Source organism: Meriones unguiculatus, chromosome 7, assembly GCF_030254825.1.
Source record: "Meriones unguiculatus strain TT.TT164.6M chromosome 7, Bangor_MerUng_6.1, whole genome shotgun sequence".
Lineage (NCBI taxonomy): Eukaryota > Metazoa > Chordata > Mammalia > Rodentia > Muridae > Meriones > Meriones unguiculatus.
The window spans coordinates 36,925,424-36,941,434 of record NC_083355.1 but is presented as its reverse complement, the minus strand read 5'-3'; the positions used below and the strand labels follow the sequence as shown (position 1 = coordinate 36,941,434).

General features: G+C 46.2%; 1 protein-coding gene across 1 annotated transcript; it reads right to left on the bottom strand.

Moving 5' to 3' along the window:
- Positions 1-2,866: 2,866 nt before the first annotated feature.
- Positions 2,867-7,756, bottom strand: Ccl5 (C-C motif chemokine ligand 5). Its single transcript, XM_021649033.2, has 3 exons — positions 7,550-7,756; positions 6,331-6,442; positions 2,867-3,375 (listed from the first exon to the last, which is right to left on the bottom strand). Exons 1-3 carry the CDS (start codon positions 7,623-7,625, stop codon positions 3,282-3,284), a joined length of 282 nt encoding a protein of 93 aa, XP_021504708.2. The 5' UTR covers positions 7,626-7,756; the 3' UTR covers positions 2,867-3,281.
- Positions 7,757-16,011: the final 8,255 nt, after the last annotated feature.

The window sequence follows — 16,011 nt, the reverse complement described above, 5'->3', positions numbered from 1 at the left end:
GCCCGTGAAAACACCTTGGGCTTATCACACATTCAGTCCAGGGCCCATCCCGTGTGGTGGTGGTATGCACATCAAAGGCAGATCTTCCTACTGTTAATAAGCTGATGGTAGCCCGGCCTTTTGGCTACTTATTGGGTGCTTATATCTACCAACCTTCTCTACCCCAATCCCTTCCAACCCCTCAACACTAGGTAGACAAGAAAGGTTAGAGGGAAAAGGGGATATAGACGTCTTTACAATACTTCCTGCTGATGAGGGGCATCAAGTTCCTTGGGAGGTAAGTTTGACTTTTGTCGACAGGGTATCCAGTTTCTTTGTCTCTTTGAAAAACCTACAAACCACAACAAACCGCAGCAGCATGGGGAGCAGCAGCCGACTCTTTGGAGCACCTCTGGCCCCTCTTCGGGGCTCAGGAGTTTATAAGAGTGCCCAGAATTCCAAATTCGAATTAATCTCAGCTGGCAAAATCACACCCCTCCTAGAGCAAGGGACGAGTCATAGTCAGCTGCTGTGGACAATCGGAAGTAGCACCATAACCCACACCTGGGATTAACACAACAACAACAACAAAATATTCACACAACTGGGTTCTTAAAGAAACCAAAATTCTTACTATAGCTGATCAAGGGGCTGGAGAGGTAGCTCAGTAGATAAGATCATTAGTGAAGACCTAGGTTTGGTTCCCAGCACCTACACGGCAACTCACAATGGTTTGTAACTCCAGTTCCAGGCACCAAGAACTCACGTGGTACACATACATTCAGGTAAACACTTATACACATAAAAGTTTGACAAATCATTATTAATTAATTCATTAATTAAAAATCAATTCATCTTTAAAAAAAGAAAATGGGAAATCTCGTTCAGATATGGTCAGTGGCTTAGTTCATTCCAGATCCATTCAATCTTGACACCTGAGATTAATCATGACACTGCATATCAAGAAAATATGGATCAGCTGGGCACAGTGGCACACGCCTGTAGTACCGGCACCAGGGGAGGCAGAGACAGGCAGATCTCTGTATGCCTGGTCTACAGGAGAGTCCAGGAGAGAAAAACTCTGTCCTGGGAAAAAAATGAAAGAAGAAAAAAAGAAAGAAAGAAAGAAAGAAAGAAAGAAAGAAAGAAAGAAAGAAAGAAAGAAAGAAAGAAAGAAAGAAAGAAAGAAAGAAAAGAAAGGAAGGAAGGAAGGAAGAAAGAAAGAAAGAAAAAGAAAGAAAGAAAGAAAGACAAAGAAAGAAAAAGAAAGAAAGAAAGAAAGAAAAAGGAAGGAAGGAAGGAAGGCAAGAAGGAAGGAAGGCAAGAAGGAAGGAAGGCAAGAAGGAAGGAAGGAAGGAAAGAAGAAAAAGAAAATATGGATTATTGGGACTAGAGATGTAGCTTAGTGGTAGCTTGTTGTTCTGCCTGCATGTATGCTTGCAGGCCAGAAGAGGGCACCAGATCTCTTTATAGATGGTTGTGAGCCACCATATAGTTGCTGTGAATTGAACTCAGGACCTCTGGAAGAGCAGACGGTGCTCTTAACCTCTGAGCCATCTCTCCAGCTCTGAATTAGATTGTTAACGAAAAAATAAAAATAGCCAAAGAGGGCATTATTGGGACAGTGGAAACGTGACAATGTACATTTGATGATTGTTTGTTAGAAAATAATAGTGTCATTGTTTCCTGTGTTTTTCACTTTGTGGTTATACAGAATGTTTTTGTTTTTAGTAGAAAATACTGAAATCCTTAGGGTTGTAGTGGCATGGCATATGCAGCTTCAAATAGCTCAAAAAAACAAAACAAAAAAACAAAACAAAACAAAACAAACAAACAAAAAAAAACCCAAAACTGTATATACCAGAGGAAAGTGGAGGGCTTTTAAAATTTGTTTGCTAATCTTTTATAAGTTTAAAGATTTGTAAACTGAAGATGAGGAAACATAGGCATTTGTACTAGATCTAGTGGGTTTTGAAACTGAACTTTAAACTTGTTTTCATTTTGTTTGTGGGGGCTTTGGACAAATAGTCTCCATCTTCCCATTAATTTTCCTGACCGTTGGGCTGGTGGGATGGTTCAGCGATTCAAGATTTGGCTGTGCAAACCTTGCTACCTGAGCTTGATCCCTGGACCCCAAGAGAAGATGGAAAGAGAACCCACTCCTCTGACCACATGTCTACCAGGCACCTATGTCCATTCTTCCCAGCCCCATCTGTGTTGTCTGTCTGTCTCACACACACACAATTTAAAATTGACAGCATTTCGTCGTGTAAATAGAACTAAGTTAGTGCCCATCCTAAGGTTATAAAGTGAAAGAGCATTTGAATGGGAGGGACTGAGCCAATGCTTGGCACATAGCACTCAGCTAATTTTATGTACAGCTATGACTATGTCTGATATTCACAGTATTTACCTGAAGGGACATGCAGGTGGGCCACCCCCTATTCAAAGGTGCTGGCACAGTTATCAGAACCTTATCTAAGATAATTCAGGCCTCTGAAATTGCCCTTAAGTCCTGCTCTATGGGAAACAGTAGTGTTAAAGGAATCCACCAGAGGTAAGGCACAGGGCAGGCTAAGTCAGAAGGGTCAGTCAAAGCCCGAGGAAGCAGGGAATTGGTGTGGCAGTGGTCCAGATAAATCCTTGGAGACTTACAGGTACTAAATCATGTTGCTTAGACACCAACCCTAGTAGATAAGCCGCTGGCCAGTTTTACCAGTTTTACCTGTCTATGCTATTTTCAGAGTGTGTTTGCTCCCAGCCCTGCTAACTGCTTAGACCATACCACCTAAATTTGGTGTTGATTCCAGGTGTATGTCTGGATACCTGCATGCTTAACACTTGTGGGGAAGGGGGTTTCTTAGGAAGAAGTCAAACCAGGAGTCAGTTTTGTCCTTGCATCAGAAATTTTAACGACATGCTGATTTATTGGCTTAGCAGTACAAAGCTTATGAGGGCCTGAGATATGAACATTTGCATATGGGATTTCTATTTTCCTTCTTTGCTTGAGAGACACATAGGCTTCTTTAATGCTCCCAAAACCACGGCCAAGTTGAGGAGCCTGAAGCTCAGAGTCTGGAGACTTCCTGTGGTCATGGCAGAGCCTCGGTACACCTTCCAGGCTTTAGGAGAGGACTTTGTTATAATCTCTGTGGTAAGAAAGCATCTGTGCCTTCTCAAGAGTGAGTGGAGTTGCTGAGTGGCATCCCAAAGCTGGTTAGGACTAGAGCAAGCAGTGTGTGTGTGTGTGTGTGTGTGTGTGTGTGTGTGTGTGTGAGTTATACAGGATCAGGATCAAGAAACTATTTGGAGTTCATCTCCAAATAGTTGATGTATTCTCGAACCCACTTCTTCTTTGGGTTGGCACACACCTGGCGGTTCCTTCGAGTGACAAAGCTGTAGGAGAGAAGAAGGTTTTCACTGGGGCAGCTTTTGGTGAGAGGGGACTGAAAAGCTTCAAGGGAAATGGCTGAGAGTTGGATAGGGTGTCTTTGTAGCTCAGTACTGTTTTCTTCCTTTCAGAAGACATTTCTTCTCCTTTGGAACTAAAGGCACCGAGCTCCGGACAGAATTTCGTTCATGTTAGTTCCCCACAAGCTCACATGAATCTGGGGCCCAGCATTGAGTAGACCAAGCACTGGCCTCTTCTGGGCCCTTTCCCTTTCTCCAGGCCTTGTGCTGAGTGATGAATTTAAAGGAGTATTAATTGTACTTATACCAGCTCTTCTTGGCCCTCTCAGCACGTAGCCAGGGACTCAAAAGGACAGGATGCCAACTCCAGCTGTCAAGATGGCACAGGCTTCCATTTCCTCCTCTATTTAGTATGTGGTACCCAAGAGCAAGTCCCCTGTGCTAAGCCTTCCCTTCTTTCTGCTGTTTTGGGGGCCCTCTGCTCATCTAACTTTCCTTGCCACCCATCTCTTAAGAGCAGGCATCCTCAAAGACACTGTCCCTCTTGAGTTCTCTTCTTTCCAGTCTCTGGCCCCAGGCCTGCATGTAGTTGCTGCTTGGTGAACATTTATGGGATGAATGAGTGGATGAATGAATTGCGTTCATTCCTAACACACATGTGCGTGCAAGCACACACACACACACACACACACACACACACACACACACATTTAGGTAATGAAAAAGTAGGTTGATTCGTCTTTATACCCACTATGTACCAGGAGATGGATAAGTACTTATTATTCTCTCCGTGACCTAGTGAAAGAAGTGCCTTACTTACTCTCTTTCGGAACCACCTCCCAGAGGCTGAGGGGCCCCAGGATTCTAACATGGCAGACCAGCAGTATAGCTAGGTCTGACCAAGACAACGTATTCCAGCCTCTCTTGATTGACAGTTCCTGGACTCTTTCCTCAGCCCTCGGCTTACATTCCATCTGGTTCCTCCGTGGATTGTCTTGCTGGAACTTTGCTTGGTTTGCCCTGGGGACCTGCACACCTGCACACCTCCCCGTCCTTGAATTGAAACCTCAGCATTACCCATATCTCCTCTTCTTGATCCTGACCACAAGTCTCTTTACCTTGGGTGATTCATCCTCCCAGACTCCTGACTCTTGTTTCTTCTCACCTCCAGGTACCACTCAGCCAACAATGCTACACAGGCGGGAAACTTTAACAGCCTCTTATCTAAACCCTTTCCTTGGCTTTTCCTGTTCCAGGTCATTTGCCAGCTCTATGTTTTCCTTCAGTTTCCTGACACTCAAGGTACTCTCTGCTTTCCTACAAGCATCCCTGCAAACCCAAGTAGAAGCCTGTGAACGTGGTTCTCAGACACATCCCATATCACATACACTTCTCTACTCCCGATCTCTCTACAAATAGCATCTCCTACAGTAATTACTGCTGAACTGACCCCTCACCCCCCCCCCGAGGTTAGATACACCCCCTCCTCTCATTTAGTAATGTTTATAGGGTGCTGTAGTCATTCTGTGTCCAACGTATCAGTCTTACGAGAGGAAATCACCACAGCCAAGGATGGCAATTTTATTTGTCTCTGCCTGCTCAAAATAGGTGCTTAAGTACTCATTTTAGAGCTGAATTTAGTAATGCTAAATATTGATCTTACATTTTTCAGTGATTCACCAGAAACTAAATCTATCTTTGGCAGGGTCACAAAAATCTTTGGATTAAAACTCTTCAGCCTTTTATTGGAACCTTCATGATTGTCCTGTTTTCTTCTTTTTCTCTTTTAGTTTAATGTGTATGAGTATTCATCTGCATGTACGTTTGTGCACCATGTGTGTGCCTGGTGCCTGAGGAGGTCAGAAGAGGGTATTGGATGCCCTTAGAATTGGAGTTGGAGATAATTGTGCGCCATCATGTGGCTGCTGAGAATTGAACCTGGATCCTCTGCATGAGCAATGACTGCTCTAAACATTTCTCCAACTCTCCATTTTCATCCTGTAAATAGTTATCACCTTAAACTTCCTGAGCTTGTTGTCACTAATGACTTTATTTTATAGCATGAAAAGGGATGCCCAGAGACAGACCCCATTTCTCACTCACTGTGCAGCTTTGAGTAAGTCAGCAAACGCCTCTGGATCTCAGTTTTGGTACGTGGAGAGGGTTGTGTGTACCAGCCAGGGTACACAGTTGGGAGACAGTGCATGTAGACATGTCATGCCAGTAAGCACCCCGTGTGGGAGGGATTATTATATTTCTCCCAAACTATCCATGTGCATACTTAAAGCTGAATCTCCTGATAGGTTTTTGGATTTTGATTTACTTGGTTGAAATTAGGATCCTGACCTTGACCCATCCTCTCTAGCTCCTCAGAGGATTAGCTGAGCTGAACTGGGCTTGAAATGTGGAAGCTTTGGACTCTTAGCTGGAGAGGGATGGTGAAATGGATGGTGTTCTCCAAGACATTTCAGCCTGTGCTCAAATTAACACTGCACAAGCAAAGGTTGGTGTCCTGGGAACTATCTGTCTGTAGGCAGGATCTTCCCTAAGGTGACCTTCCTAACGTTGTGACCCTTTAATACGATTCCTCTCTTTGTGGTGACCCCAAACCATAACATTGTTCTTGTTGCTACTTTGTAACTGTAAGATTGTTACTCTTTTGAATCGTAATGTAAATGTTTTTGGAGACAGAGATTTGCCAAAGGGGTTGGGACCCACTAGTTGGAAGGCACTCTGTAAGGATACCGTGCCTAGTCCTTCTATGTTACAGCTGGAGGCTCTGAGTTGGAGATGAGGAGCAGTGGCTATTAGAGGAGCCTAGAGGGTGAGTGGGAGTGGGAGGGTGCATCCCCTCCCCCAAAGGATCATGGCAGGACCGTAGTCAGAGGTGTGGGAGGGGCTTCCATACCCCAAAGAGGAAGCCTTGGGGCTGAGACTCACACAACTGCAAGATTGGAGCACTTGCTGCTGGTGTAGAAATACTCCTTGACATGGTCACGAGGCAGCTGCGTGGAGCGGTAGGTAAAGCAGCAGGGAGTGGTGTCCGAGCCATCTGGGGGAAGGAAGAAAGGAAGGAGACCCTTTTGCTCATTGCCAGTTACAGTGGGCACTGCTGTGCCCTTTCCATGATTCATCCTGGAAGCAATGTCTGCTGTTGTCTACCTCAGGACACAGCTGCCACAGTGGAGGCTTCTCCGGAAGCCTGAAAGGATCTGTCCAAACCATATCTGGTCTGTGAACAAAGCGTGTGCTTTCTCCTCCGTACCGTAGCTCCCAAAGGGATCCTTCTCCCCTACTCTGCACCTCCTGCCTCTAGCCTTGTTCTCTCAGTTCTCTGAGGTGTAGGAGAAAGTGTAGGGAAGCATCCAGGCTGAGGCTCCATATACAGACAGTGAGGCTCCTAGGTGGGGCCTGAGAACACACATCACATCCTGGGACCTGGCTGTCCTGTTGTGGAGCTCTTGGTGGTCAGTCAGTTCAAGATGCCACTGAGCAGGACAGTTGTCATCCCACAGCAGAGCTGTGGCACTTATGTTCCCAGACAGACGGGGCTTGTTGCAATAGCAATTTCTGCACACTCTAGCAGTGTGCACCCTTAGACAGGAATTTCTACGTCCTTGGGCCTCTGTTTCCCTCTGTAAGTCAAGAGCAACCACTGAAGGACTAGTATTAAACAGGACGGCACATGTAAGGAAATCTGCATATGTCTGCCCCACAGTAGGCACTTAGTTCACTTTTATTTATTTATTTTTTTGCATGCCCCATTTCTTTTCTATCTATGAAATGAGAAACTATCACACCTCAGGCACTTCGAACACTATTACACATCTCTTGGAAACCGTGGTGGTGACAGATATGAGTAAGTCACTTTTCAAGGTCAGCTTGAGCTACTCTGTCTTCCAGGATGGCCAGCACCACTCCCAGCACTGAAGGAGTGGCCTGCAGATTCATGGTCTAGTCTTTGAAGACCCCAAAAAGCTCATCAGGGGGTCCTTCCATAATACGGCCTAGAGCTCTAAGAGGGGTGGCCGGATAGCTGTGTCAACCATACATCAGAATGTACACAATGGGGTAGAGGCAGTCCACATGCTATGATGAAAGGCGGGGAAAGTCTGGGGCGGCGGGATGGGGTGAGCATCTAGGCAGACTCTGGACTTACATGGGGAGGCAGACGCGGGAGTGCAGAGGGCGGCAGCAGTGAGGATGGCAGTGAGGGCAGCCACGGAGATCTTCATGGTTCCTGAGGCAGAGGCTGTGGGAGAGCATGCGCTGTCTCAGGATCCTCTGCAGGGATGCTCAGCAGCTCAGGCAGACCTTTTATAGGAAGCCAGGGCAGCAGAGCAAGTGCCCACCCCCCAGACTGGGGGAGTTTCCACAGCGGACACCAGATACTGCCTGCAGTCACAAATGAAAACACACAAAAGGGAAAAGAAAACTGAAATCATCTTTGCAAGTATGACTCTGCCTCTCACTGCCCTCCAGTCCAGGATGACTTATCAGCTCCCTCTCTGGCCAAGCGGAGGGGGCCAGAGAGGGGGCAGGGGGGGCACTCTTCCTTCCATGCATCCTCAGATCTGCCTTCCCAAGCAGGCCCTCCTCAGAGAGCAGGGGGCTGCTGTCTTAAGGTGACTGGGGGGTGAGTTAAGTTAAGGTCAAGCCCTTGATCTTCAGTTGGCAATTTCCCAAATTCAAGGCTGGGCTTGATTTTTGTCTTCCTGTTTTCTTCATGGAAGGGTATTTGTCATGAGTACATGCTATCAGAAACATAGAACACACTTGTGTCTTTCTATAATATCGGACTTTATTGATAGCAATAACTTAACAGGTATAATGCATTTATTGACAGCAATTTGCCAATACTGATCCTCTTGAAAGCCAGGTGGGTATAGACATGCATAGTGTGTGATGTGTGATCTGAGCGTTAATATTAATAATTAAGATAGGAATAAAAGGACTGCATCCTGTCTGTCCATCTTTTATCTATCATATCAATTCATCTATCTATCTATCTATCTATCTATCCATCCATCCATCCATCTATATATCTATCATCTGTCTGTTTCTGTGTCTGTCTATCTAGGAGCTGAGGGCTGCGAAAGAGTCTCTCTGGGAATAAAGATTTTTAAAAAACTGTTGTAATCTGTTGGAGGTCAAGCAGATTCTGCAGTCAAGCATTCAGGGATACAGGTCAAACTTCAGTGTCTAGACCCCGCTGTAGAGGCAAAATGTAAGAAGGTGGGTGCCATGAAGGTGAAAGGGAGGACCGGCTCCAGATGGACAGTGGGCAAGCAAATGGGTGGTAGGTCCAGGTGGACAAGCTAGCAGGTGGCCATGCCACAAGTGGGAATAGATCTGAGCTCAAGTTCCAGGGGCAGTCTGGAATTCTCTTCCTGTCAGTCCTTACACACACACACACACCCCGCATGTGGCCAGGTAACAGGCTGGTGGAGGCTGTTACCATCATGATGTTCTGTGTTCTGTGTTGCACTATTGCTTCAGTGTGATGTTCAGTTAAGTTCTTGAGCCTGTTTGTTTGTTCTTAAAAAAACATTTGTGAGGGCTGGAGAAATGGCTCAGGGGTTAAGAGCACTGGATGTTCTTCCAAAGGTCCTGAGTTCAAGTCCCGGCAACTACATGGTGGCTCATAACCATCTATAATGAGATCTGGTGCCTCCTTCTGGCCTGCAGGCACAAATCTAGGCAGAATACTGTATAAATAATAATAAAAAAATCTATTTTAGAAAATACACTTATGAGCTGGGCATGGTGGCAAAAGCTTGTAATCCCAGCACTTGGAGGCAGAAGCAGGCAGATCTCTGTGAGTTTGAGGTTAGCCTGGTCTGCAAAGAGAGTCCAGGACAGCCAAGGCTACACAGAGAAACTCTGTCTCTAAAAACAAAAACAAACAAAACAAAACAAAACAAAACAAAACAAAAACCCTGCTAAACTTATGGGCTGTCATCCTTTCTCACTTTTAGGAATAAGTTATTTACCACCTGTAGCTATGGTTGGTGCCAGACAGATGATAGTGTTTGTGTGCCCACCAGGGTACAGTCATCCCATCTCTGTGTTTACATTTAAAATGTAGTCAAAAGCTGCTTATAAAACGGAGTCTCTTAGGGAAAGGCAAAGCTTGTAAAACTATTGTTTTAACAAGTAAGTTAGAATGGGGCATAGTTTGATACAATGGTGATATTCATGAGAGGGGGCCTTTAGACATACAGGCTCTGAAAGAGGTAGGAGTGCCCACCCTATAAATAGGGCAACGGATCCGAGCTGGACACTGGGGGGCCTTTCCAGAAAGTAGTTTGGGTGACTCCTCTAGAGAATGCTTCTTGTTTTCATCCTGCTTGCAACATCACCCCAGTTATCTTCATCTCTACAATCTTGTGCACAAAGGCTATGGAAGATGAAACAGTAAGGGCCATCAGGGAATTCTTCCTGTGTTCTATCTAGGCATGACAGCGGAGTGTCCTCTTCCTGCTGCAGAGGGAAAAACTGAGGCTCAGAGAGGAGTGACTTGGTAAGAGCACATTGCAGATGAATGAAAGGATTGGGACCAGAAGTCTTATATCACTTTGGTCCCGTGTCTATTAAATATAACTGGATATTAAAGGATAAGGACTCCTCTAACCACAGGGTTAGAGATGGGGCCTCACTCCATTCCAAAGGATTGGATGCATCATCAATTCAGATTAGTGACAATTTAGCCAAGGGATAGATAGGGGCTGAAATTGGTTTCTGAATAAGAGATAAGCATTTAGAGATAACTCAACATTGGAAAGAGTATCCACATACTGAAAACTGTTTATTTTGTTTCTCTCTTTGTTTTTTCATTTGTCTTTTTAAGACAGACAGGTCCTATCTGGGTAACCATGGCTGGACTGAACTTGTTCTGTGGACCAGGCTGGGCTTGCACTTACAGCAATCTTCTTGCGTGTGCCCCTGAACACTGGGATTTACGAACGTGTACTACCAAATCCACCTTGTAGTCCCAACACTTAGGAGGCAGGGGAATTCTGAGTTTGAGCCTTTGAGGACGTTGGTTCAAGTTTAAAGAGGTTAAGTTCATAGCTTATGGCCGTGAAGGTAAACCTCACTGAAGGAAGGATCACTTTCTATCACCCTTCATTGTTTCTGGGAAAATCCAGCAACTCCTGTTAAGGCTCTGGGATAAAGTGGGAGAGGATAGACAGACAACACACAAGTAAATACATACTCCTTAATTGTGAACCACTGTTTCACTGGCCTTGTCTGGACTTTTGTGTTGAGACAGGGCTCACACTGTAACCCAGGCTTAACTTACTTCCTCATTCTCCGTGGTGCTGGCATTAAAGACATGTCTCTTAACTCTGTGAGCATAGCATCTTTTTTACAAATTTGTTTACTTATTTTCATTTATGTGTATGTGTGTGCACCTGCTTCTCAGTATGTGTGCCATGTGTGTCCAGTGTTCTTGGAGGCTGGAAGAGGGATTTGGATCCCCTGGAACTGGAGTTACAGGTAGTTGTGAGCTTCCCAGGGTGGGTGCTGGGAATCAAAGCTTGTAAGAACAGGGCTCTGTAAGAACAGCCAGTGCTCTTAAACCCTGGGCCATCTCCCCAGCATTGAGCATGGAATCTTTAACCTGTTTGTCTTCAGTTTGTCTTTTGGATTCTTCCCTGCTTTCCAGCAAATGTTTTAGAAAGGATGGATAGTAAATCAACAGTGAGTTGGTTCATCATTTCCTACAGCACATTGACTAAGTACCTGGACTCCCTAGAATTGGAAATCCGGATCTGTTACTTTATTTTTAAATAAGACAATATATATTTACAGTGTATCATGAAGTTTTGACATAGTGACATGTTTACAACAGACAGATGAACACACTTGTCTCCTCCTATAGCCTCCGCTTTGTATTTGTGGTATGAGCATCTGAAATCTCTCAGCCAATTTCTGGTACCGGACACAGTGTAACCAACTGCAGTCCCCACGTTGCGTTTTAGCTCTGCAGACTTGCTCATCCTGGATGGCTGCAGCTTTGTGTACCCTGGAGCCACCATCTCCCTATGCCCCTGCCTCCCTGTCCTTCCCTTCATAACAGCATATCTACTCCTTGCTTTTTAAGACTGCACATATTCGTGAGGTTGTGCAGCATTTTTTCCCAGTCTGTTCTCTATTGCTTTTTTCCCTCGGTCCTAAGCTGTTGCTTCTGTAAGTCGAGAAACTGCACAGAATCTGAATGGATTAATCAAGCCATTGAAGATATGATGAAAGTTGTGAAATTTTATGACCAATTTTTAGTGAGCTGAACGGACACACTTGTCTGGCAGGTTCGGAAGGCTTCTGAGTCCTTGCCAGCTCTCCTCAACCCTCACACCTGTGGTGCATGTTTACATAAGCCTCTCGCCAGCCACGTGCTACACATCTCCCTGCCTTGTCCTGACCTAGTCTCTGTTTTGTTTTCCTTCTCTCATTGACTCTTTTCCTAAGCCGAGCTGGCTCTCAGCCCAGTCAGTCTGACGTAACGAAGGCAGTTGCAGCCAAAGAAACAGAAACCCCATTTCACATGGATTCCAGTGCTTTAGTCAGACATGGGGTTTCCCCTTGATTGTGTGGGTCAGCTCTGGCTCTTTTGGTCACTCCTGTCAGGGAAAGTCCACAGTCTCTAGGTCTCTGAGCTCCCTGGAAAAGCCAAAAGTAAAGCCGTTTCCTTTCGTGGCTTTAGCTCTCCCTGTGCTCATGGGGAAGGTGGAGCACTCTTCTCAACAGCATCCCTTTCTCCTTCCTCACATCTGGAACAACAAGTAGGGTCCAGTTGGAGAAGGAACTCCAGTGGTGATGGCATTAGAGTCATTACCCTTGTCTCTAAGGCCTGCTCTCATAAGAGTTCCAACCACATTGAGACTAGAGGCCCACAGCCTAGCTTCCGCCAGCTCTTCTCACCTTCACCACACAGGACAGTGGCTCGGCACACCCACTTGCTTTCTGCAGCTGAAGACCACATGTGGTGTGTTTGTTGATGAGAAATGTGCTTGGGTCACAGGGGAGCCCCTTCCCCCCAACACCAAGGTGGCCATGGGAGCGAGGCCCAGGGGGAAGCACGTGCTGTACAATTGCTTGTTGACAAGTAACTTTAGGCCCCCCTCTTTCCTGAGAGGAATGCACTTTTATTTTCTTCATGTTGGCTTGAGGATTCCTTTTGTTTTGTTTTTTAATTTCTTTTGTTTTGGTTTCATATCCTTTATGAAATTCTTTCTCCTTTACTCTTTAGGAAAGCTTATTGCCAGAGGATGACCCCTCAGTTCTGCAGTCCTCCAGAAAGAAGTCTGATGGAGCAAGGCAGACCTAAATTTGAAATCTGTTAGCACTTGCAGTCTCTGTGTCTTTGGACACATTGCTAAATCGACTCTTTAGCTGCTTTCATGGAAACTGGGCTGGGAACACGCAGTTCTAGGACACCCAGGATGTCCAAAAGGAGGCAATCAGGAAATGGCCTATTTCTGGCTCTAATAAGAAATTTCTGGCTCTAGGAAACAACCCCTTAAATTTCCGAGCTCCAGCATTTCTTTCCTTACTGTTGTCTCCTTCCTGGTGAAGAGTTCGTCCTCAGTCGAAACTTTGGAGGTGCAGGGTGAGAAGTGGAAGAGCAGACAGTGATGTCCCTTCAGACCCTTGCATCTGGATAAACCCTTGGGAGATCATTCTACTTACAAAGAAACCAGTCACAACTCAAACCAGGCCTGGCTACTACCCCAGTCATGACTCTTCCTTCCTGGTGCCCCCACAGGCCAGCGCACAGACCCCTTTAGACAATTTTGACATACAGGCTTATAAAGGAAGTGACAAAAGTTTCTGGATTCTGTCCCTCTTTTGATCTGGCCCCAGAAAGTCCCTTGGTTCCTTACTACTTCCTTCCAGTCTCATAGACGGGAGTCTCCCATCTCTTGTTTTTCTGTCTCCCCTTCCTCCACTGTCCACCCCTCAGCCCCGAAGCCTGCCGAGCCTTCTACCCTCAGAACCTCCCTAGATCTATGTGTCAGGAATCCCAGGGAGGGGAGGGAAGTTTCCTTGGGGAATTTTGTTAGGTTGGCGTGTGGAATTAGTCCTAATTCCTCCTAAAGTCAGCTTTTGGGGGTGAAGAGAGCAAGGGACCCAGGCGTAGCAGGAAAAGATTCCAATCCCAGTCGAGTGCTAACCGTAGCTCTGAGAAGCTGTGAGATGCTGGCAGACCTCTTGTCAACCTCGGTTTCTTCAAGAGGGGAGTAGAGGTGTAGCAGTACCACCTTGAGGCCCCTTCCTGCTCACTTAAAAGATAAAAGAGTAGGTGCTGTCTAGTTCCTTGAAGAGATTTGGACCTGGAGGCTCATTTCTCCTAAAATCAGCTCATATCACTCCTCCTGTGGGTAAGACTGAAAGTTGTTTCCCCCCCCCCCTTTCATTTTTCTAGGGTCCAGGACTCACTCTACCCATTGGCTCGTGAGCGCCTTTCTTAGGCAGTTCTGTGCTCCTCCGTTTACCCGCAGTATCTTCCAGTCACTCATCCTCTCCCAGCCTCCACCCATCCGTCCTTTCATCTACTCCTCTCCACGTCTCCTGTCTGCTCATAAATGGATAAAGCAGCATTTGTTGACTCGGCCAGGAAGGTGATGTGCTGGGGGTGACATGCAGTGGCTCACAGAAAGGTCATACCATAGGAGAAGCCGGCTTAGAAGAGGGCAGGTGTCCGGGTGCCATTGTTTAACTGGATACACTCTGTTCTTGTAACACTAAGGATTCCCAAGTCTAGGAGAGGAAGTGTGACTTGCTAGCTTTGCCATTTGATTTCTGGGAGAAGACATCTGATATGTAGGAGCACTGAGAACAAATACCCTGGGAGGAGGGATGATTCTACAGAAGGATGTCAGAGTGGAGCACGTGAGAACTGTGCTTGGGACATAGTGAAGCCCCACCCACAAGGTAGTCATGGGAGTGAGAAATGCTGTGTAGAAAACCTAAACAGATAAACTAACCAATACCCCACCCACTCACCACCCTTGTATCCATCCACTCACCTCTGTCTATTCATCTCTTTTCTTAGCCAAACAATATAACTTTATTGAGTGCCCAGCATGTTCTAAAAGCCAAGCTGAGCACTTAGATGTAGTGACTTTGCTCTCTGTCACTGTGATAAACACCACAACCAAAGTAAGTTGAGGGAGGAGGAGATAGTCTATCTCATCCTTTCAACTTAACAATCCATCACAAAGGGAATTCAGGGCAGGAACTCAAGGCAGGAACCAAAAGCATGTTTTGTTTTCTTATACAACTCAGGACAACTTTCCCAGGGATAACACCACCCCTAGGCCTCCAGTGAGAAAGATCTAAGGATCTCCTCATAAGGGATTCACCAGCAGAGCTATGACAGAGATGAAGACACAGGAAAAGGAATTTATATACATGGATCTGTGTACTGGGAGGGCCTGTCTGAAAGCACATGGCTAGCGATGAAGCCACTTCCTTCTAGGTATGGGACGGTAAGAGATGAACATCTCCTAGCACCAGAAGGTTGCTCATCATAGGGAAACAAAGAGCGAAGCCAAGATCTCACACACAGTGGACAATGTGCACCTCACTTTCCACATCCATGAAATGGGAAGAATGAGCGTAAGAATCTCTTCCTTGTCGGCCTTTATAAAGCATTGCCGTAGAGGTGAAATGAGTAAATAGATGTGCAGTCACTTTCCAAGTGCCAAAACGAGAAACTGAGTCACCACAGTTAGCTGCAGCTCTGGAGTGCCTCCTGTGTTAATGACTTTTTCCGCACGCTCACTACCCAGCAGTGACACTGGAGAGACTTGGTGAAGAGCTTCTGATCCTTCGGTAGGTGGCACAGAGCATTCGGTATTACCCACCTCAGAGAAGTGGATGAGCAAGGCTCCAGGGGCCGCACAGGGGGCTGAGCATGACAGCTGGGTAAGGATGTAGGCTTGGTTTCTTGTGGAGTAGAACGGCCTCAGTGATTTGAACTCTGAACCTTGTGGGAGTCTCCAGCTATTTCAGCTTATAATGGGAAGGAGCTGGGTTCTCCAAGATGTAGCGGAGGCAACACAGGAGCTGACATTGACAGCCTGTGGTGAAGTAGCTGTGAACCAATTCACCAAGACAGAAGGGCACAAAAGAAGAGTTTGTTAGACAGAGTGCAAATGCACCAGGAAAGCAAATAGAGGGGACTGCTGGCACAGAGGGATTCCAAGGGTCTACTTTTACTTTAATTAAAAAAAAAAAAAAATTAAAGGTACAACAGTGCAACCTTGGCTGCCCCGGTACTCAGTCTGCAGACCAGCATCACCCCCGACCCCCAACACGCCGTTACACCGTGTGGCGAGGGCTTGCTGTGGTTAACTTGCTGATGAGGTAACGCCTTCTCACGCACCAGGCTCTCACACACCTTGGCCTGAGACCCATCGCCTCAGCAGCAGAGGCAGTCTCTCTCTGAGGCTGGAGCAGCTCCCCACAGCCGTCTGTCCCAGAACAGCATGGAGGCCACTGTTTGAGGTGATGATGGTGGTGGGGTGCAGAGTGTAGATTCTTGGAGGAATTAGCCTTGGACTCGAAAGAATCCAGACCCTGACCCTGAGGGAGGCAGCTCACCGCTCT

Coding starts and splice junctions, on each gene's coding strand:
- Ccl5 (XM_021649033.2), bottom strand. CDS start 7,625: ATGAAGATCTCCGTGGCTGCCCTCACTGCCATCCTCACTGCTGCCGCC. Junction 6,443..7,549: donor TCCCGCGTCTGCCTCCCCAT/GTAAGTCCAGAG, acceptor TCCTTCCCCCAG/ATGGCTCGGACACCACTCCC. Junction 3,376..6,330: donor TGCTCCAATCTTGCAGTTGT/GTGAGTCTCAGC, acceptor TCTCTCCTACAG/CTTTGTCACTCGAAGGAACC.